This window comes from Nannospalax galili, unplaced genomic scaffold (genome assembly GCF_000622305.1).
Source record: "Nannospalax galili isolate Female #2095 unplaced genomic scaffold, S.galili_v1.0 scaffold184, whole genome shotgun sequence".
Lineage (NCBI taxonomy): Eukaryota > Metazoa > Chordata > Mammalia > Rodentia > Spalacidae > Nannospalax > Nannospalax galili.
The window spans coordinates 1089208-1110282 of NW_008351649.1; the positions used below are offsets into that span (position 1 = coordinate 1089208).

At 44.1% G+C, this 21075-nt stretch overlaps 2 protein-coding genes across 6 annotated transcripts in view; one reads left to right on the plus strand and one right to left on the minus strand.

Moving 5' to 3' along the window:
* Positions 1–10147, plus strand: part of Kdm1a (lysine demethylase 1A) — a 66973-nt gene extending 56826 nt beyond the window's left edge. Inside the window, 9 exon segments of the mRNA XM_008848573.3 lie at positions 285–419; positions 1063–1136; positions 1898–2009; positions 4041–4173; positions 5595–5782; positions 6459–6573; positions 7978–8105; positions 8677–8823; positions 9682–10147. Of these exon segments, the coding sequence (XP_008846795.2) occupies positions 285–419; positions 1063–1136; positions 1898–2009; positions 4041–4173; positions 5595–5782; positions 6459–6573; positions 7978–8105; positions 8677–8823; positions 9682–9867 (1218 nt within the window). The 3' untranslated portion in view covers positions 9868–10147.
* Positions 10148–11288: 1141 nt separating this feature from the next.
* Positions 11289–21075, minus strand: part of Luzp1 (leucine zipper protein 1) — a 90196-nt gene continuing 80409 nt past the window's right edge. For all 5 annotated transcript variants that reach the window (XM_008848576.3, XM_029553771.1, XM_029553773.1 and 2 more), the window contains 2 exons: positions 16686–19842; positions 11289–15492 (listed from right to left, as the gene is read on the minus strand). In XM_008848576.3, the coding sequence (XP_008846798.1) occupies positions 15340–15492; positions 16686–19730 (3198 nt within the window). In that variant the 5' untranslated portion in view covers positions 19731–19842 and the 3' untranslated portion in view covers positions 11289–15339. The remainder of the gene's footprint in view (positions 15493–16685; positions 19843–21075) is intronic.

Here is a 21075-nt window from a genome sequence, read left to right on the forward strand (position 1 = left end):
TATTTTTTTCTTATGTATATTTCTTTATGCATATTTCTTTCCCTGTTGGTGGTTTTGGAAGACAAGAGTCCATCTTCGTTATCTGATAATGTTGTAGAAACCTCTCTTAAGCCTCGTGCATGTTTTTCCCCGTTTGTCAAATGGTATGGTACAGAGGAACTATTCAGAGAGCCCAGGGACATTGAATAACAGTTTTTAGGAGGAGCCAAAGCCAAGGGCATGTGTTATTTGGGGATGAATTACATTGCTCTCTAGTGTGACAAATTTGTACTTTTCCATCTTAGATGGTAAATCTGAAGGAGAAAATTAAGGAACTCCACCAGCAATATAAAGAAGCCTCGGAAGTGAAGCCACCTAGAGATATTACTGCTGAGTTTTTAGTGAAGAGCAAGCACAGGGACCTGACCGCCCTTTGCAAGGTATACCTATCCCTCTGGTTTTGTTTGGAATCCCAAAAAGTAGTGTAGAACTGAGAAATTTGAGTTTGGTATCAAAAGAGCCAAGGAGATTTAATGGTTGAGTTTGGCGTGAGATCTGTGTTTTGACAGAATTCTTATCCTGACAGTTGAAATTTATGGCAATGAATATGGACTTACTGGAAGTCAAACTATGTGGTTTAGATCCGTAATTTGGTGTCTCCTAGCCTTGGCAACTTGGGCTCCTTAATCACTCCATCTGCACCATAGTATTAATAATATTTAACTTGTATCATAATTGTGACACTTAAAAGAATTTGTCCAAGGAACCCAGCACCAGGCCATCATGGTAGGTGCTAAGAACATGGTTGCTGCGGCTGTTTTGCAATTTTGTTTCTAAACAAAGCAAATGAAGGTGTTTTGTTTGTTTGCCTTTTTTCTCTTTCACATTCTCCATCCTTCCCCATCTTTTCCTAGTCTCATAGCTTGTTTCCAAGATCAAAAACCCCTGAGCTCTGACCCCAGCCTTAGATTGAGTCACGTTTTCTACATGTGATCAGAACAGGAAATATGGTACAAATAAAGTAGGCAAATATCTGACCTTTCAAGATAAGTCATAGTCATTTAATTTTTAAAATTCTGTCAGGAATACGATGAATTAGCTGAATCACAAGGAAAGCTAGAAGAAAAACTTCAAGAATTGGAGGCCAATCCCCCAAGGTAAGGAAAGGAGCCCAAACACAGGAGCAGCTTTGCTCTTCCCCTTTTCTGTGTTCAGTTCTGAAGGAAAATTATAAAGCATGGTGGGTATTTGTTTACATTTGAGCTTATTTAAATTATGTAATGAATGGAAAATCTGAACATAGGAATACTTGTTGGGTTTGTAAGTCTGCTACTCATATTTTAGTATATAAGAATGTTCTGAGTGTCTAAAGATATCCCTCTTCCATACATTCTACTATGGGGAAGAAGCTATCGTAGGTGGAAATTGTCTTTGAGTGTGGTTTAAAAGACTGTTGCTTTAAACGTCTAAGATTTGGAGGACTAGGACAGTGTCATCCTTTATTTCCATTGGGATCAGGGAGTGACTACATGCTGATAAGATGCTCCACGTGCATGAGTCCTGTGTTCTGAAGGCAAGCATGCTACCCCTCTTGCAATAAAACCTGTACTTGAAGATAGGAGACAAACTTTTACAGATCTTTATAATGAAGCAAAACCTAGTGTGAAGAAATACTGTTTTCAGACAAATGAGACCCACTCTAATTTGCTGAGGTTAGCCTGACACTGCTCTAGACATCAGGGATAGAGCAGTAATAACAGCGATAAGATCCTGCTTTCTGACTTACAGTTTCTTCATATAAGCCACAATCCCAACTTCTAGCTTAGATAAGTCCAGACTGGTTAAGATAGACCATGTGAGCTCATTGAGACTAGTGGCAGTGTCTTTGTTAACTCTGCATTTTGTTCTTACTTTTCAGTGATGTATATCTCTCATCAAGAGACAGACAAATACTTGACTGGCATTTTGCAAATCTTGAGTTTGCCAATGCCACACCTCTTTCTACCCTTTCCCTTAAACATTGGGATCAGGTAAAATTCCTTTATCATTTATTGTGTTGCACATACCTTAGAGGACTCAAGAAAAACTGTTAATTTGTGTGTATGTGTATTCTTAGCTTCAGTAGGAGATAGCATTTCATATAGTGAAACTGATGATTTGCCAAGCTCGCTTAGCTATGAACTACCAGTTAACATAAAACATCTCAGCTTGGTGGGGTGGTGCATGCCCATGATTCCAGCACTCAGGAGTCTCAGGTAGGTGGGTTTTGAGTTCAAGGTCAGCTTGGCCATCGTAGCAAGGCTTTGTCTCAAAAAAGGAAAAACAAAAGATACAAAATATTTCCATCATCCAGAAAAGTTTTCCCACCTTTTGCAGTTAATTTGTCTTCCAGTTCCTGGTCCCATGCAACCACTAATATGCATTTATGTAAGTGCGCTGCCCCTAAGTTACACTCCCAGCCAGTTTTTAACTGTCTAACCAACTTCCAAGCTGTTTTCCCAGTTGCCTTCCCCTCAGCAGTATGTGAGTAATGTGAGCAGCATGCTTCATTCACATCCTCACCAACACTTAGTGTTAGATCTGGAGATGTTCACCATTCTAATAGGAACAGTCAAATTGGTATCTCTGATGACTCAGTGATACAGGCATGATGTGCTTATCAGTTGCTCATGTGGCTCCTTCAATGGAATGTCTTCAGATTTTTATTTTGCCCCTTTAAAAAGTGTGGTTGTATCATCTTGTTGATCTTTAAGAGCTCATTAAGTTCCTCGTCAGATCCGTATTTTAGAAATTTCTCCTTGGCTTGCCCTCTCATTTCCTAAACATTGTCTAAGAGCAAGTTTTAGAAATCCTGTGATTTTAAATTTTCTTTTAGGCTTTGCGTTTCAGGGTTGGGGGTGCACTTACTTTGTCTCCTGGTTTTCTCTTCTTGCTGCCTCAAGGATTAAACCATGGCCTCATGCAGACTGAGCATATGTTCTATCGTTAAGTTCCCCCTAGCTCCATTTGTACTTTTTAGACCCTAAAAACTTGTCATTCTTACCTGAACTTAGAAAGTTTTGCTACCAACTCATTTTTTTTGTTGTTGTTGTTGTTGTTGTTGTTTTGAAACAGGGTCTTCCTGTAGCACCAGGTGGCCTGGAAACATTATGTAGACCAGGCCGGCCTCAATCTCATAGAGATCCACCTGCCTCTGCCTCCCCATCCCGAGTGCTGAGATTAAACACATGCCACCATGTTCAACTCTCAGTTTTTAAAAATGTGATTCTTAAGAATTATATACGCCCCCAAGAATTTTATGAAATAGAAATACTTCTAGGTGAAATACTAACTTTGTTACTGTATGAATTATCCTGAGCCTTAAGGTTGCCTTCACCTAGTTTGACCAACTGTGATCTTGGAAATCTTCCTCAACTTTAAAGTCTTAAGTTTAAGGAATAAAAATTGATTTTGTTATTAAGTAAAAGAAAATGTAATTTGGTTACTGATTCTGATATCCTACTAATCTAATGAAATAAGAAAGTAAATATATCAGCCTTTGTGTTTTCTGGTCATCCATGTTTCCCATGGGTGGTGTGGGACTGTGCTAATAACTCCATCTAGGGACAAAAAAAAAAAAGAAACTTCCATAATCCTACCACCCAGATATTAGGAATATGTCAACCAATGGCATTTCCTTTTTCTTCATCTCCCTTTGGCAGTTATACTTGAATACTGAGTAGTTCTTCAGTTACTGCCTTAAAATATTGACTGTTCTACAAGTTTATGGGGGTTTTTTTAGCACTGTTGTACAGGACTCTGTGCTAGTGGCATAGATCATATTAAGAAAGTATGGTAGGAGCTAAAAAGATGGCTCAGTGGTTAGGAGCACTTGGCTGCTCTTGCACAGTTTGTCCCCAGCACCCACATAGTGCCTCTCAACTTTCTGTATCCCCAATTCCAGGGAATCCAATGCCCTCTTCTGGCTTTCATGGGAACTGTGGTACACATACATACATATAGGCAAGACATTCATACACATGAAACAAAAATCTTTAAGAACCTTTTTCTCTCCTTGTTAGGATGACGATTTTGAATTTACTGGCAGCCACCTGACAGTAAGGAATGGCTACTCATGTGTGCCTGTGGCTTTAGCTGAAGGTCTGGACATTAAACTGAACACAGCCGTGCGGCAGGTTCGCTACACGGCCTCAGGTATGTGTCTGTCATACAGGCAGCATGGAGCACCTCCCCAGAAACAAGACTAGCCTGTGTGACGTGACCTACGTTGAGACAATATGTCTAATTCTTTGTAAAGTATTAAATGGTAGCTCCTAGGGAAAAGATTAAGTCTGTGGAGACTTTGGAGGATCTAGCCACCTTGTTTTATGAATAGGAAATTAAGGTAAGGTTTTAATGCTTTGTTTGTGCATGTACTAATATAGTGTTAAAATAGCAGTAAGTATTGGATCTAATTTCACCAAGTATACCAGTGCTCGGCCCACTGTGCTTCAGTGGGGCCTACCCTTTATATTTTACCATAAGCCTGTTGGTCTTTGAAGACCTGTTGGCTCTTCTTCCTAAGGATGGCTCATTTATTCAGGTTGGTGCCAAGTTCTGGAGCAGTCCTGCTGCTAAGTCAGCTTCAGAGATGGGATTGCTCTGCGACTCATGGAGATAGGTTTCAGAGCATACAATGTGGAGAGCAGAGGGCTATTGCTCAACCATCCTGGAATTGATAGACTGCTAAAAGCTTGTTACTTTCCTCTTTGGAGCTCCTGCCTAGGCATGAGAAGTGAAGATGGGGCAGTCCCTTTCCTAGAATTGTGAGGAAACACTTCATTTTCTCATTATGACAAGTTGCTGGCTAATGCTGGGAGAAGCTTGCAGGGTATCCAACCTGCAGCCCCACACAAAACTGTAACCTTAAAAATATTGAGGATTCTGCAACTTTCTTTTAAGTAACTTAATTGCATGAGAATGAACTTTGTAGGTGACAGTATCATTTCATGGTGTCAAGAGGTTGGGCCCCTTGTGTGCATCTTACAGCCTTTAACCATTTTTGCAAGCAGATGAAGAACAGTGACAAGAGCTGTATAATAGACCAGGCTGGCCTCAAACTCAGAGATCCGCCTGCCTCTGTCTCTCTTAAAGTCCTGTACAACCACGCCCAGCTTAAGCATGCATTCATTTTTAAAACACACCTGAGGGCTCTTCAGCCATGTTCTTCTTGGAGTCCATCCCCTTCTGTGGAGTGTTTTCTGTCCTGGCTCTCACTTTTAATAAATCTATGCTTTTACTACTTAAACCACATTAAGTAAAACAATAGTGACATAATTCCAAAGTCAACTTAAAGGTTACGGTGTTAGCTTCACAGATATGGATTTGAACTTATGTCCCTGGATTTTCATAGTCATCCTTAGTGAGCAGCTAGTCATAGTGGAAAGGAAGTAGTAATATTGTTCATTAATCTAGCTTATAACCAGGGTGCTCAAAGACTTGACATTGACTGGGAGGTTTAACCTGACAGTTTTAGTTTCTTCTTCCTGTTTTCTTGTATGGAAAATACAGGAATAGTGTATGCTGCTCCTTGATGCCATTATTACCAGTAAAGTCTTTCCCACCACCCTCTCCAGGATGTGAAGTGATCGCTGTAAACACACGCTCCACAAGTCAAACCTTTATTTATAAGTGTGATGCAGTCCTCTGTACCCTTCCCCTGGGAGTGTTGAAGCAGCAGCCGCCAGCTGTTCAGTTTGTGCCACCTCTTCCTGAGTGGAAAACATCTGCAGTGCAAAGGATGGGATTTGGCAACCTTAACAAGGTGACGTGCTCCGGCCCCTCTTGCCAACCTGATGTAGTGTCCAGCAGTAGCAGTGAGGAAGGGGGTTTGCATTGTGGCCACCTTTGCCTGAGACCTGGCAGTTCATTCCTCAGTTCCTGGTTATAGTATCCAAATGTACTTAGTCCTTTTTGGAACTCCAAAGATGCAAAAGAGGGTCATAGGAGCTGGAGAGATGAGGTGGATCAGCAGTTAAGAGCACTGGCCGCTCTTACAGGGGACCTGGGGTTCAGTTTATAGAACCCACATGAACTTTTAAAAAGAGGGTCATAAACAATAGGGTTGTGTTTTGGTTTTGTTTTTTTAACATTGAGATTAGGAAACCTAAGAAAGAAATACTTCCTGCTAGGGCTCAGTGATGCTTTAAGAAAGCCATCCAGGCTGGAGAGATGGCTCAGTGGTTTAAGAGCACTGACTGTTCTTGCAGAAGACCCAAGTTCGAATCCCAGCACTCACATGGCAGTTAACAGTTGTACAACTCCAGTTCTAGGGGATCTGATGCTTTCTTCTGTCCTCTCCGGGCACTGCATGACACGGGTGCACTTATACACATGCAGGCATTAACACTCGTATACATAAACTAAAAAAAAATAAATGTTTTTTTAAAAAGCCATCCATCCCATCTGAGACCAGCTCATGTGCTCTCTTTCTGTGGTAGGTGGTGCTGTGTTTTGACCGGGTGTTCTGGGATCCAAGTGTCAATTTGTTCGGGCATGTTGGCAGTACTACTGCTAGCAGGGGCGAGCTATTCCTCTTCTGGAACCTATATAAAGGTAACTGTTTTCTAGTTTTAAACTTTTCATGCCCTTATAGGAACACAGAATACTGGGAGTTTAAAAAATATATATGCCTTAATTTTTCTTCTCATTAATTTAAATAAGCAATTCCCCAAAATTCCTTCTAAGTGTTAGGAAGAAAGGCCATTAAGAGATGTGCTTCCTAGAAGGGGAGTTTGTAGCCCTCATCCTGAGACTATTACATCTGACTTGCCCCCCCCAACCTTTAATTACTTCCTTAAAATGAAAACAATCTCCTGTACCATTATTTTCTTCTGTAATTGGTTGATTCCTAACTAACAAGCTAAATGGAATAGCCTCTTCAAGAGAATGAAGAGCAGGCATTTCCTATGTAGGCATTTCCTGCTTAGGCCATCCATGGCCTTGGCAATGTGGACATGTTGCTGACCCTCACTCTGGCCTTGTCCTCCATCCCCTCCTGTGTGGGGGGTGGTGAAGAGGCATTCATACCCTAGGGCTCTTGCTATACCAAGGAGGTATCCTTTCCATGGCTCAAACCAGGCCATTGGGTCCTGTCAGTGCCAGCTTTGTGACCTCCCCGCCTCCCAGACCTGGGCATTCCTTTTCCACTACTGTCTCCCCTGACAGTTGCCAGTAGTTACTAGTATCCTTGCTTCCATTGATTGCTTTGCATTAAGAAAAACACTGAAATTTCTTACGAAGTTGTCTACTAAGCCCTTCATAATCTTAACCTTTTTCTTCTTCCCTGTGCCTGTCTTAACTCCCCAGCTCTAGGAACTTGTGTCTGCTTTCAAATCTTGGGATATGACATGCTGCTTTGTAGTTCAGAGCTTTTGTGTATATTGTTCTCTTTCGCAGCCTGGCTCCCTGTGCTCAGCTTTCCATAGCTTGGGCTGAATGTCAGTATTAGAGGCCTTCTAGGACACACACATTCTTATTCTGGCATCTAAATTAAGTCCCTGTATTTTCTCTTGTATGTCATAGCTTTACCACAGTTTATGATTATGTTTGGTTATTTACTTGTTGGTCTGATGTAGTTCATTTTTTACCTCCCCAGAATCTAGCTAAGCCCTCGGCTGTCATGTAAGCCTACTGACTAAAAATTTACCAAATGGATGACTAAAGATAGTGACAGGTGTGGAGGGGTCCAAGCTAGCTAAGGGGGATATAGTTATTGCTGTGGAACCATGTACCTAAATGTAGAAATGTTGTCCTTTTGACCTCTGAAAGTCTTAAGCACAAAAGTGCCCATCAGTCTCTGGTGAGAGCTCAGAATCAGCTTGCTTCCAGCATTTGTGTAGTACTACAGTGGCTCGTCATCATTTCATAGCACCAACAACAAAGCAGCAGGGCCTGACAGGACTTGTACTTTTGAATAAAGTATATAAAACCCTGGAATTGTCCTTTCTGTTTCCCCAGCTCCAATACTGTTGGCCCTGGTGGCAGGAGAAGCTGCTGGAATCATGGAGAATATCAGTGATGATGTGATTGTTGGCCGGTGCCTAGCTATTCTCAAAGGGATTTTTGGCAGTAGTGCAGTGCCCCAGGTAGGTGGACAAACATCAAGACTAAACTAGGATTTGGCTTGTTTGCTGTCTTTGTAGCCCAGGTTCTTGGTTAGGACACTCCATATCAGAATGGAGATATGCTGAGTTGACAGTAATTTTAATGTTGGGAGATTGAGTCATTGACAAAGTTTGTCTAGGACATGACCTGGGGATGCTCATGTGCTAGCTTTGTTTCTCCCTTGTGTAGAGTCACACACTACAATGCGGCTACAGTGAAACGTCTGCAAAATCTCAAGAGAATTTCTTGGTAAATTATTTTATAGGCCAACTGTAAAACTTTTAGCCTCTTGTGGGTTCTTTAAATGAAGGTGAATTAACACTGTGACTTATAAAAGAGCAAAGGTCACGTGCTGCCTGTGTCCCTGGATTCATAGATAAGGTGGTAACATAGAAGCTTCTGTCTGGTCTTTTTGCCTCTGTACATCTTAAAGCAGCAACATCTGTCACCTGGCTGTCACATCTTGCCTCCTGTATATCCTGTATACCTTTAAGAGATGACTGGTTTGTCCTGGTTTCAATGACTTTTGCTCACTGTTTTTCCTGTATATAGCCCAAGGAAACTGTGGTGTCTCGTTGGCGTGCTGACCCCTGGGCCCGGGGCTCCTATTCCTATGTAGCTGCAGGATCCTCTGGAAATGACTATGACCTAATGGCTCAGCCAATTACTCCTGGCCCCTCGATTCCAGGTGCCCCACAGGTGAGAAACTGGAAAGCTGTACCTAGGCCTGTTTGAGGAAAGGCCAGGAGCTCAGGGTAGAAATAATGTCACTGGCTCTTTTAGACTTTAGTCATTGTATCCTTAAACCCTTCAGATAGTGGCACACTATTTCTCATATTGTGGCTTTGTAAATGCAGGTAGTCTACATTAAAAATGGAAGTCTAGAGTATGTACAAGTCAGTAGCTTTTTCCTCTTTCCTCAGCTTTTCCCACTTTATAAAAAGCCCTGTTTGAGGGCTGGAGAGATGGCTCAGCAGTTAAGAGCAGAAGAACCAAGTTGGGTTCCCAGCACCCATATGGTCATTTAAAGCTCCAGTTCCAGGGGATCCATTGCCTCCTTTTGGCTTCTGTGTGCATTTGCACACACATTAATAGACATATAGTCTCTCATATAGTCCTATTTTTAATTATACCTCATTTTATGGTGGCTCATTTGATTGCTGCGGAGTCTGCCCCAGTCTCCAGAGCATTGTCCCAGAGAAATAGCCCTGGGTACTTTACCTAAACTGAGCCAGACCTTATTTCAAAGAGTCGTCCTCAGTATCATAGCCCAGAACTTGGTGCCTCCTCTGAACTGGTAAGTCAAAGCCTTCCTAAAAAGGAATGCTTTACTCCCCATGGTTCAGTTCTTAGGCTCCCTTGCTTACCTAGCGTGTTAGGTACTACATGAAGTAAAGGAACTCTAAATGTTGAGAACTGGTCAACTTGATCAAGAGAGACTTTGGTAGGCTGATGAACTAACTAGCAACAGGGGCATATCAGTTTTCAGAGGTCAGCAGGAATTTGGCAATTCACAAGAATAAAGATGAGTTTGCATCCTCATTTCCCCCGAAATAGCCAATCCCACGACTCTTCTTTGCGGGAGAACACACAATCCGGAACTACCCAGCCACAGTCCATGGTGCTCTGCTGAGTGGGCTGCGAGAAGCAGGAAGGATTGCAGACCAGTTCCTGGGAGCCATGTATACCCTGCCTCGTCAGGCCACACCAGGTGTCCCTGCACAGCAGTCCCCAAGCATGTGAGACAAAAAGGATCTGAAGGAAGAGGCCTGACTTGTCCTTTGCCATGTAAACAAGCTCTTCTAGCAATACTGGATTCCATACTGGCATCAGCTGCCTGGAGCTCCTAAATGACAGCAGAGGCTGGCTCCTTTGACTGACAGCACAGGGAACAACTTGTCCATTAATCTGGAATTGTGTCTTTATCAAGACTGAAGCAAGTGCTGTGATACAACATTTTAGTCTCTTGGTGTTTGGTTTTGTTTTTTAATATATTTTGAGAATAAAACTTCATATAAAATTATTTCTCCTTTGGATTGGTGTTATACACAAGGTATTCAACGGAGGGGTGTTATGCCTTTGGAAATTTTACCTTATGACCATAGGATATGAATTTTCTTTGTTTATATAAGGATACTGATGGAAAGGAAAAAGGTTCAAGGTTGAGGAGGCGAAGGTTCTCTCACTGAGCTCCACTTAATTTATGTGGATGAGTGTTTGCTCGCATGTATACACATGCATGCCTGATGCCTGCAGAGACTAGAAGAGGGCACCAGATCCTTTGGAACTAGAGTTACAGTTGAGAGTCACGATGTGGGTGTCAGGTACCAAATTAGGGTCACCCACAGGAGTAACAGGAGTAACCCTCTTAAAAAATGTAAGTGCAACAGTACTTTGCAGTGCCTGCAGAGGCCATCAGATGCCTTGGAACTGGAGTTACTGAAGGTTATTGGCTGCCTTGGGGGTGCTGGGAACTAAACCCAGGTCCTCTACAAGAGCAGCCAGTTTTCTTAACTGCTGAGCCATCCTCCAGCCCCACCTCTCATAATTATTAATGGCAGTCTACTAACTGGGCTGAGGACCACATTTATTGTCGTTTCTTTGCCCTTTCCAGCTTCTAGTGCCTATGGGGTACCTTGTAGTTGAATTGTCTATGAGGCTACTGTGATTATACATCCTACCATCTCAGAATTCTTAATGCAGTATCTGCAAAGTCCCCTCTGCCATCTAAGTTGTTTTTACAAGAAGAGAACAGAAGTATTCTTGCCAGAGATCAGTTTTTAGTGTCAGTTCTTCCTTACTGAATCAAGTTTTGTCTTTGGAGACAGGTCTTGCTAATGCCCCAGCTGGCCGTGAACTCAAGACCCTCCTGTCTCAGCTTCCAGTGTGCTGGAATTACAGGCCTGCACGACCATGCCCACCTCTAAATGAAGTTTTACTGAGGAACATCATATTGGGGCCTATATAGCTAGAAGATGAAAATAGAGTCAGAGTGAGTGACAACACTAGAAAAAAATTCACTGAAAAATAGCCTGACTCTGGTGAGAACTGCTTCAGTGAAATGAGCTTGGTTTAAAGTACATCCTTACTGCAAAGTCCACCTCTGCCACTGCTGTCCTAGGGGGTGCGATCCAGTCAGTGGCTGGTGTTTTTGAAAGTGGTGCAGGCAGTTTGAGTTTTGGTTGGGATTGGTGACTACAGAAGCCTGAAAAGATAGCAGAGGTAGCTGCTGATTCTAACCGATTCAGTTATGACAGTCCTTACAGCATAGTGAAGCTCTACATCAGCACCAATTCAGAGACAACAGCTGCACCCAGAAATGACACAATTGGCGTCATTGACTCAGAGGAGCATATGGAAAGGAGGGAGCTTTATTGGTTACAATATTGTGCTGCAGAGCCAACAGAGAGCATTACAGCCAAAGGATACATGCAGACAGGCAGCTTCAACTATACACATGCACCCAAGGAGCCCTGAGCCACTGCCTGTGGCTGTGCCCTGCTTTCCAGAGGCAAGTTCTGGCCTCTCTGGTCCCATTTTTGGAGCAGGAATGTAGAAGCTTCTGCACCTAGACTCCAAGGGGCAGAGGTGAGGCCAGAGCACCTGTCTGATCAAGTAGGTGTGGACCAACAGAGCTGGTATCCCCACCAGAGGGGCCTATCATGCATAAGTTTATTAAGGGCTATTTTCATAGCCCTCCCAATCTTTAAAATACAAAAAATAGACTTTATTCTCTTAAAAATACATTCCATTCAGTACATGTTCTGAGCTGTGAAGCAGCAGGAAAATAGGACCCCTTTCCTATGCTCGTGGTTGAGATGTTGAGGAGAACCCTGTTCCCCACTTGGGGCATTCATAAGATAATCCTTAGAAAGCAGCTCTTCCAAAGCAGTCTCGTGAGAAAAGAAACCCACGCAAACAAAGGCAGCCAGGGACCAGCCTTGGTCCCTGTTCCTCTACTGGAAAGTGATAGCACTTGGCACTGACCTAAATCTAAACAACTAAAACTGGCCCAGGACAAGAAGTCCAAGAATACTCTCGAAACACCTGCCCCTGCTGCATGAGAGGGATGACTGGTGTGCAAGCTTGCTGAAGCCCTGGCCCTATTCAGATCCCGTTACCCCATATTCTTCATTGTTTATTGCCACTCAAACCAACCTGCCACAGCTTCCTTGAGCACTGTCTATAGCTTTTTCTGATGTGTCAGTACCAAAGCAGCAGGTGGATGACGCCAGCTTCTGGCATTTGGCCAACTCTTCTTTGTCAGCTCTAGGACCAGGTTCCTCTACTCAAAACTAGAACCACATTATCAGCTGGCTCAATTCTAGACATACACCCAGACTGCAGAAGAGAAGCACTTATAAAAGTGGGTTTCTTGACTGGCTATAGGAGTATGTGGCTTGATTAGATAATGGTTCAACCACAGGTGTCCCTTGTACTTACTTGAAAGCTTCCTCTGGCATTTGGCTTGGGTCCAAATGGTCACACCTTGGTTGTCCTGAAATGATGTGCCTTCCAACTTTGGAATGAGCTGGTCTAGTTGGCCGTTGAAGCCCAGAGGAACTAAGCCCTCCAGCCTATAAACATTATTTTCTGCAATGCTTGAGGACATTTAAAAATAAAATTACTTTACAGCGGTTCTACAAAGTGTGCAGGTTAAACATAAAATATCCTGAAATAATTGTTACAATCAAATGCTATTGCACTCAGATTTCAGAATGGCAGCCCACAGCTATCCCTTTTCCACAGAAAGCATTTTGAGTAGCAGCAGGTGTTGGTGTTGCTAAAATGTGGAAAGATCCAGACTTTGGCACCAGGAGCTGTATACAGCACCAGAATCCAGGGCTCAACACCCAAAGACAAAAATTATTGGTGAGATCCTCTGAGGCACGGCTTAGTGCCCTTCTGTTTCCATCAGCAGAAGAGCCACAGACCTGGTTCCTGTACTTTTCAGTGGACCACTACAGGTCTGTTTCCTTTTAACTTTCCCAGGGTTGCCAACTGGTACAGGAGAATTGGGGGGCGGGGGGTGCTACTGCTGCAAGTGAAAGGTTGCAGCCTTGAGTGAGGGTGTTTTGGGGCAGTGACCCAAAAGCAGCAGCAGGAACAGATCTTGAAAACACTACCCTAGTTGTACATCAGTTGGGATGTGGAGGCAAGCCACATGACAATGCCCTTACATGAGCAAAACTCCGTAAAACAGAGGTATGACCAAGACATTCCTGTCCCTGGGGGAAAAAAAAAAAGACCCACACCCCGTCAGGATGGCTGAGTCTGATACAGATGAGGGCAAATGAATGCCAATCATGTGCTGAGTAAGAGCAGAGGAGACTACACACAGCCCTCTTAAGGAAGTCCTGCATCTTCCCTGTCACCAGGAAATTCACAGGAGAGGAACAGGAGCCACACAAACATGTTCTAGAAAGCACCTAGCCTGAAAGCCAGGAGATGTGGCATTGGGCAAGGCCAGTGCCACATAGACCTGAGACCATCCAATCCAATTTCTTAACCTCACAGACTAGAAACAGGCCTTAGGGGGCTTGAGCTCATCTCCATGACAGAAACATGAGAAAAGGTGTAAGAACTGAAGGCAGAGAGATGATCCCAGAGCCCCTATCCCTATGGATAACATCTATCAAAAGCAAAAAACAGCCCACACCACAAGGTGAAAACAAGTTTGGAATGTCAGAGATAAGGCCCCTAGACATCATCCACTCCAAAGAACTCATTTGGGCTGGAAAGCAGCACAATGGCAAAGTGCTTGCCTAGTATGCTCAAGGCTCTAGGTTCAATCCCCCAGCACCCCACCTCCCCCAATAAAAGCACTCACTTTACAGATAGGGAAACAGACTCCAAGAAGACAATGACTAACCCAGGGTCACAGAGCAAGGAAGTAACAAAGCCATGAGGGTATAGGGAAGCAGCTTTCCAGACTCCTGGTGGGATGCTTTCTTGCTATGTCAGCAACAGCATCTGCTTCACATAGGTAGCCATGGAGGGTCCCTTTCAACTGAAAGAAAAAAGCTACAGGAAAAGCAGTGCCAAGCATGTATAGCTTGTAACCTCCCCATGTGGTTTGCATAAGGAGATGAATACATATTTATCCGGCTTCCTAAAAGGCTTAATGCACTTTGAACTGCATAAATCGGCCCTCAACAGGCAGGTATCTGCTTTCCTCCAATGAAATCACTGTAATGATAGTCTATTTGCAGGTATCAAGGGCTTTTGTAGGAACATGCATCAGTGTGGTAAAGTGCAAGGCCTCCTCCACGGGGGATGAAGGAGAGATGGGAGGGAGTATTCAGTCAGTGTCTTTCATGGAACTACTGCTTGTGGAGTGACTGAATGAATTCACTTCTTGTTTGCTGTTCTTCTTGCTGGGCACTTCCCAGAAGACAGAGTATGCCGGGTCACGCCCAGCTCAGTCAGGATTTTCCCAAGATGAGAGTGTTGAAGAGAGAACCAAGGTAGTGCCAGCAGCATTACTGGTGCCCAGGGAAGGAGATGCATGAGACTTGTCTGTTTCTGGGTGCTTTTGGAAGGTGGGTAGGGTGGGGGTGGTGTCATCCCACTGGGCATTGTGCTCTGCCCACCCAAGAAACTGGTCAATGAAGAGGCCAGGTCAGAGAAGCTGCAATCTAAGGGTGGTCCCATAATCACTCAGGGGCAGCATAGACTCCTTTTCGTGCTTCCAAATTCTGAAGAACTCTAAGAGGAGAAGGAAGGTAAGCCCCCTGGATGGAACTGATGACTGATAACACTTAATTGTGTCCTTGATGGCGTCCTTCACGGCAAACAAGGAGCCAACTGTAAGTTGTGAGACAAATCGGCATTAGCCACACAGCAAAAGGGCTGGTCTTCGATATATAGAAACAACTCACGAAGGAGGAGAAAAGAGCTTTTGGCTACTGTCACATGGCGGGGAGTTTCTGTAACTTCCCATTTGGAGGTCAGAGTGGTCCGTGCTACCTTGAGGGCAGATATAAGGAGAAGGGGACTCATGCATCAGGGAAGGCTGGGCCTGAGTGACTATATGGTTTGTAGTCTCTGATCTTGTCTGGACAACTGGCAAAAAAAAAATTACCTGAGCCATAGCCTGGCTCTCTACATGTAGTCTCCCAGCCAAGGTCTGGCCTTGGATCCTTCACAGGCCAGAAAGGGGGAGGAGCTGAGAAGCAGGAACGAAGGAGAAACAGCAGATTTCACCTAGCTGGTTCAGTGTTCCTCAGCACAGGGCCTGGCTGGCTGCAGTTCCTCAGCCCGGACTCGCCCTGGCTCTGGCAGCCCCTGCTTCCCAGGCAGTTCAGAATGCTCCAGGGGATTGTGCAGTCGCCTGCTGACACCAACTGTGCAGTCCTCCCCTTCCTCCTGTGCCAGTAAGTGACAAAAATGAGAAAAGTGAGCAGCCAAGACAGTAATGGGACACCCTCACCTCCCAGCCTAGTAAGGTCCCTCCAGCCTGGCACAGGCACTATATAACTGCAAAGATATTTTTGTGGAGGCACAGGCCAATATAAAACTCTTTGGAAATCAGAAGCCACCAAGAAGCTCACAACTGAACAGAAGCCTGTTATAGGCCAGAGCCCAGAACAGGAATATGGGGGAAAGGACCCCTAAATGGCATGTGTGAAAGCCACATCCTTGGTGAGTGGCAGGTGTATGCTGAAGAGGTTGGACAGCTCTTTCTCTACTTCCTACCTCTGATCTACCAAAAAGCCACTTGCTTTCCCCTTTATACCATGTTTGACCCTTGGCTTGTACCTTCCCACTCAGATGGCCAAATCCTCAGGAATCTAGATAGATCTTTCTCAATTCTGCTTTTTCAATTCTTTGTCAAACAATGAAAGTATAAGGTAGGTTAGCAGGGTAGAAAGCATATTGGATGTACAGACAGCAATCTTAGATAAAAATCTTAAATTCTTCATTTATTCATTTGGATGACCTTGAGCAAGGCACTTTGTGGCCCTTATCTTTAGACATTCATGTCAGAAAAATGAAGATAGAATTTATTCACAGAGCTGTTTTAAGGGACTGAATAAGACACTGGATCAGGCCAAGTGTTAAGTACCAATGAAGACCGACAGACTTGTTCTCAAGTCTCAAGTTAGTTCTGGATTTATTTGTCCTGTAATGAGCCACACTGAACCAGCCTTGCCCTCAGACAGAGACTACAATGGGTCAGACCTATCTGGGACAAAAGAAAGTGTAAGGTAGGCCGAGGGTCAGCCCTCACTCTCTCCTATATGCCAGCAGCTCACAGAGACCTGCTGAGGCAATAGAACAGGAGGAGCCTATCCACCATCTTTGCTCCTGTGTGTCTAATGGGCACCCAGAACTTCCTGTCAATTGCTCTGGAACTCCTCAGGTGGACCAAGGAACAGATGCCACTTCCTGTTTGCCTCACCTTCCACGTGAAAGCAAAGTGGAGAAGACAAATCCAATGAGATTTGGAAAAGTCACGCTGCTTTCCACCAAACCTACCTAATTTCAAAGTTCTCAGTCATCTAAACCATGGGTCTCACAGATCAAAAAAGAGGGAAGGACAGGAAAGTGAGACTCACCATGCTCACTGAGTGGTTCCAGGCTGCAGCCATGATGGTGTCTCCTACCCGATTCCTCCGGGTGAGCACCTCTGAAACGGTGAGGCTACTTTGGGTCCTTCTGGAGGAAAGCTCAGGCGCATCCCCTGAACTCCCTACCTTTCGAGTGCCCTGCTCGGAAAGGTAGGATCTGGGCTGTGCAAGTTCTGAGAAGTCTGTGGAAGACCTCTGAGTGTAAGCATTAATAGATTCCATGTTTCTACCTATTGGAGTCGGGGAGTCATCTGAAAATTTCATGTCTCGCTTACTCTTCCAGGCATTCCGCACAGTAACATGTCTGGTGTCTGAGGAGCCCATCTCTGAAGGGGCACTATGGCTTTTCCACCTGATTGTCTCCGCTGGGGGAGCATGGCTATTCCTTTCCACGGGATCTGATGGCTTAATTAGAATACTGCTCCGAGAGACCACCATCTCTGGCCTGTTCCTTAGAGACCCATCTCCCATTCTTTCGGCTTCTGTGAGCTGCAAGGCGATGTCATGTTTATGAATAGAAAGCTCAAAAGGGGAGCTGACATGGTTGTTAACTGGTGTGAGCTCTGGGGGCCCCACGTGGATGTTGCTGGTGGACGTGTGCCTTTCTCTTAGGGCCTCACCTGGGTTGGCTCTGGGGCCACTACTGTCAGAGGGGTAAATAGTGATGCTGCTTGTCACTTTGTTTGGCCCAAGTTTAGAGGTGGATCTCTGTTTTTCCAATACAACTTCAGTTCCAGATCCTCCCATGACTTTTTTCACATCTTTATCAATGATAACAGGTTTAATGACTGCTCTCGACCTCAAGGCCTCTCTGGGGCTAAAAGGCCTTTGGTTTTTTGCCCCAGCACCATTGACATCTGGGAATTCCACAGTGGTGGGGGAAGCTCTGATAGGTCTCACAGACTCATTTTCTATTGCAGCATTTTTATCGTTTTCAAATAGGGAGGTTTTAGGTGTCCCTCGGGACTTGGCTTTTTCTCTAGAATGTGGCTGTAGCTTGGGCTCTGGCTCTGGAGTGATGGTTGTATTCACCAACTTGGCAGTAACAAGAGATGCCATGTCCAAGTCATCATCTGAATCTGGCTTCTCTTTGCCACTGGACTTGATGACACGGCACCTAAGGGCTTCATGCTGACTGCTGTCTTCCATCACAACTCCTACAGGTTGGTCAACTCCTTCTTTGTTTGAGGCTGAAAATCCCTGAAGGATGTTCTCTTGGCTTCTTGAACTATAAGGATACTTTGATAAAATAGAAGCCTTAGAATTTGGGAGACTGACATCAGCCTCCAGGCCATTTGTAGCCTTTTTGCCCTTAGAAAGCCCTTCTGAAGAAGCTCTTCTAGATGAGGACAGAGCTCCAGTGGCCTTAGAACAGACAGAATCTGCAGCCTGAGTTACGTGACTTCCATTGCCAGGCACCTGTCCCTTCTTGCCAAAGTGGGCCTCAGAGAAGGTGTCAGAAGTCTTGTCACCTCTGCCCGTTATATCATTGAGAACAGACCCATGGGTGGTATCACTAAAAGTTCTAGTTGTCTTCTCTACCTTTCCCTTAAGTCCACTCTCAGTGCCTGGCTTGGGAGTTCCCTTCCAAACTTTAGTGTGCTCTTGGGCAGCTGGGGGGTAGCGGCTAAGCACTGATGGCTGCTCCCTGGTCTTCTTCCCTTCACTCTGAGAGGACCCAGGTGCAAATCGCTCTTCTGTTCTCTTTGTTTCCTGAGACCCACTGTCTGCACCTGCCCCCATGTTGGAGGCTTTGGCTGCTCTCCTGTTGGTGAAACTGGGAGATGAAGCCTGCTTGTTGGTCAGAGAATAGTTGTCACTGTTGAGAGCAAACTCCCTGTTCCGGAATCTTTCCCGCTTATGTTGAGGAGACAATTCCCGGAGTGTGTGCTTGGACACAGATGCCTTAGTCCTCTCGTGCCTGCCTCTACCAGACAGGAGAGCGTCTTCCCCTTCTACTTCCCCATTTTCCAGCTCTTTCTGTTTCTTGATTTGTAACTTTATCTCTTCCAGCTGGCTAGCTAAGATTTTGTTTTTATTTTGTTCACTCAGGTAATTATCCTGAAGGTCATTATTTTGGGCCCTCATTTTCTTAAGCTCTTCTTCTAAGGATTCAAAATGTCTGATTTGTGTCTTCAGTTTCTCGATCTCTTGGTTAAGGTCTTTGACTTTATTGTCTTCCTGATTTCTATTCTTTTCATTTTCTAATTTGTTTCTTGTTTCATTCTCTACCTGCTTTAGATAGTCCAGAGTGCCCTTCCTTCTTGACTCTTTGGATGGCAGTGTGGAAGAGATGCCATCCTCGATCCGTAGGTCATTCCTTTCCAGAAGATTAGAAGCATTCCTTGTATAATCTCGGTTCATTTTCTTGTTCTGCTCCAGTTTTTGAGTGAGTTCTTTAATCAATTTCTCATTTTCTTTTTCCTTTTCATTCAGGTATTTTCTCTCACTCACAAAGCTCAGAGTTAATGATTTTAGCTTCTCTAACTCTGACACTAAACTCTGCTCGGTTTTATCGAGGCGGTCCTCAGAAGATTCCAGTTCTTTCACTTTGACTCTGAGCACTTCCAGCTCAGAAGAGATTTTCTTGGTCAGATTCCTCTCCTCATTCAGGCTCAAACAAAGCTGGGTACATTCATTCTTGCTCCTGCTAAAGGCCTCCTCTAGCTTCTCTAACTCAGCCATTCGCTTCTGAAGCCGCTCGATCTCTGATTTTAGCTCCCGGGTAAGGTTTTCCTCCTCTTCAAGTTTTTCCTTCATCATATGACACAGGTCCTCTGCTCTCTTGATCTCCTCATCTTTACCTTCAATCTTCAGCACCCGCTGGCGCAGCACCTCAATCTCAGCCAGCATGCTAGAGTTGCTGCCCTCTGCCTGAATCACCTTGTCCTGGAGATCCAGGAGCTCATCCTCAGCTTTCTGGAGGTTTTTTGTGGCTTCCTCCAACTCATCCAGACGGCGGCTTAGGCTCTGTAACTTAAACCGCAGGTGGCGGCTAGAGGCAGCATCCTTGTAGCTTCCAAGTTCTGCCATGTCTACTGCCAGCCAAGGAGGGCTGCAAGCGGCATCCAACTGCACTGGAGAAGCTAGTTACCTTTCTCTTGGTATCCACAATCTTCTTTGGCAACTGGAAACCATTATCAGTCTAAAGAATGAAAACAGAAGGTATGTGAGCAAATCAACAGCCTGTTTAAGTTAGCTCTTGAGTGTAAAAAGAACTCCAATTTACAATCCTTGTACCAAGAACACAGCTACTCAGATTTTTTTTTAATTAACAAACTTGAATAAACCTGCATAAAACCACTGTTCTTTATGGCTGACAATGAGCTGATTTAGTTTCATCCTGATGAAGGCAGCTGCCAGCACAGCATGGCAAAAACTTCAGGGAACCCCAGTTCTCATGGCAGAATTCAAGAAAATCTACCAACTTGCCACTTGCATAACCTCTAACCTTCCTGTAAGTCATTACATCAGCTGAGCCTGTTTTCCTTAGTTGTAAAATGAGGAAAACTTTCTTCCCCATGCCCTTCTGAGACAGACAGCACTGAATAATCTTGAGATTGGGGCGGGGGTGAAAAAAGGGAGGGAATAAGTGATACCTGAAATAGTACTAAAATTTTTGAAGAGCTGGTGAAAACTTTAACTTTTGAATTTGGGAAAAATTCAAAAAAGGATGCTTCCAACAGAAGAAAATTGAATCTGCCTGTAGACATGCAAGGATACAGAAGAAAAGCACAACACAGACTTCTTTTTTTTTTTTTTTTTAAGGCTCAATCCATTGGTGCTGCTCTAACAAAAGATCTGAAACTGGATAATTTATAAAGAACAAAGCTAGAAAGTACAAACTCAAGCCACCAGCAGGTTTCATGCTAGGTGTAGGCCTGTGTCTGTTCCTTAAGATAGCACCTTAAATCTGTGTCTTCTCCAGGGTAGAAGGAATGGAAGGCAAAAAAGATTGAATTTCTTCCCTTAAACCCATTTTTTTTTTTTTTTTTTTTTTTTTTTTTTTTTTTTCAATTATGAGACTGGGTCTCCCTGTAGCCCCAGCTGTCCTGGAACTCACTATGTAGACCAGGCTATCCTTGAACTCATAGAGATCCGCCTGCCTCTGCCTCCGGAGTGCTGGGCTTAAAGGCGTGCACCACCACACCCAGCCTTAAACCCATTTTTAAGGGTAAAGCCTCATCACCCAGATCTTATATTGGGTGAAGATTAAGTTTGAGCACTAATTTTGTGAGGAACACAAACATTCAAACCATAGCAACAATTTTTAAAGAAATATCAACTGAACCTTTAACTAGGTGGCAAGTAGAAAATAACTATATCAACTTAGAGTTATATATCCAAATAAACTACAAAAAGATAACTAAACTTCATT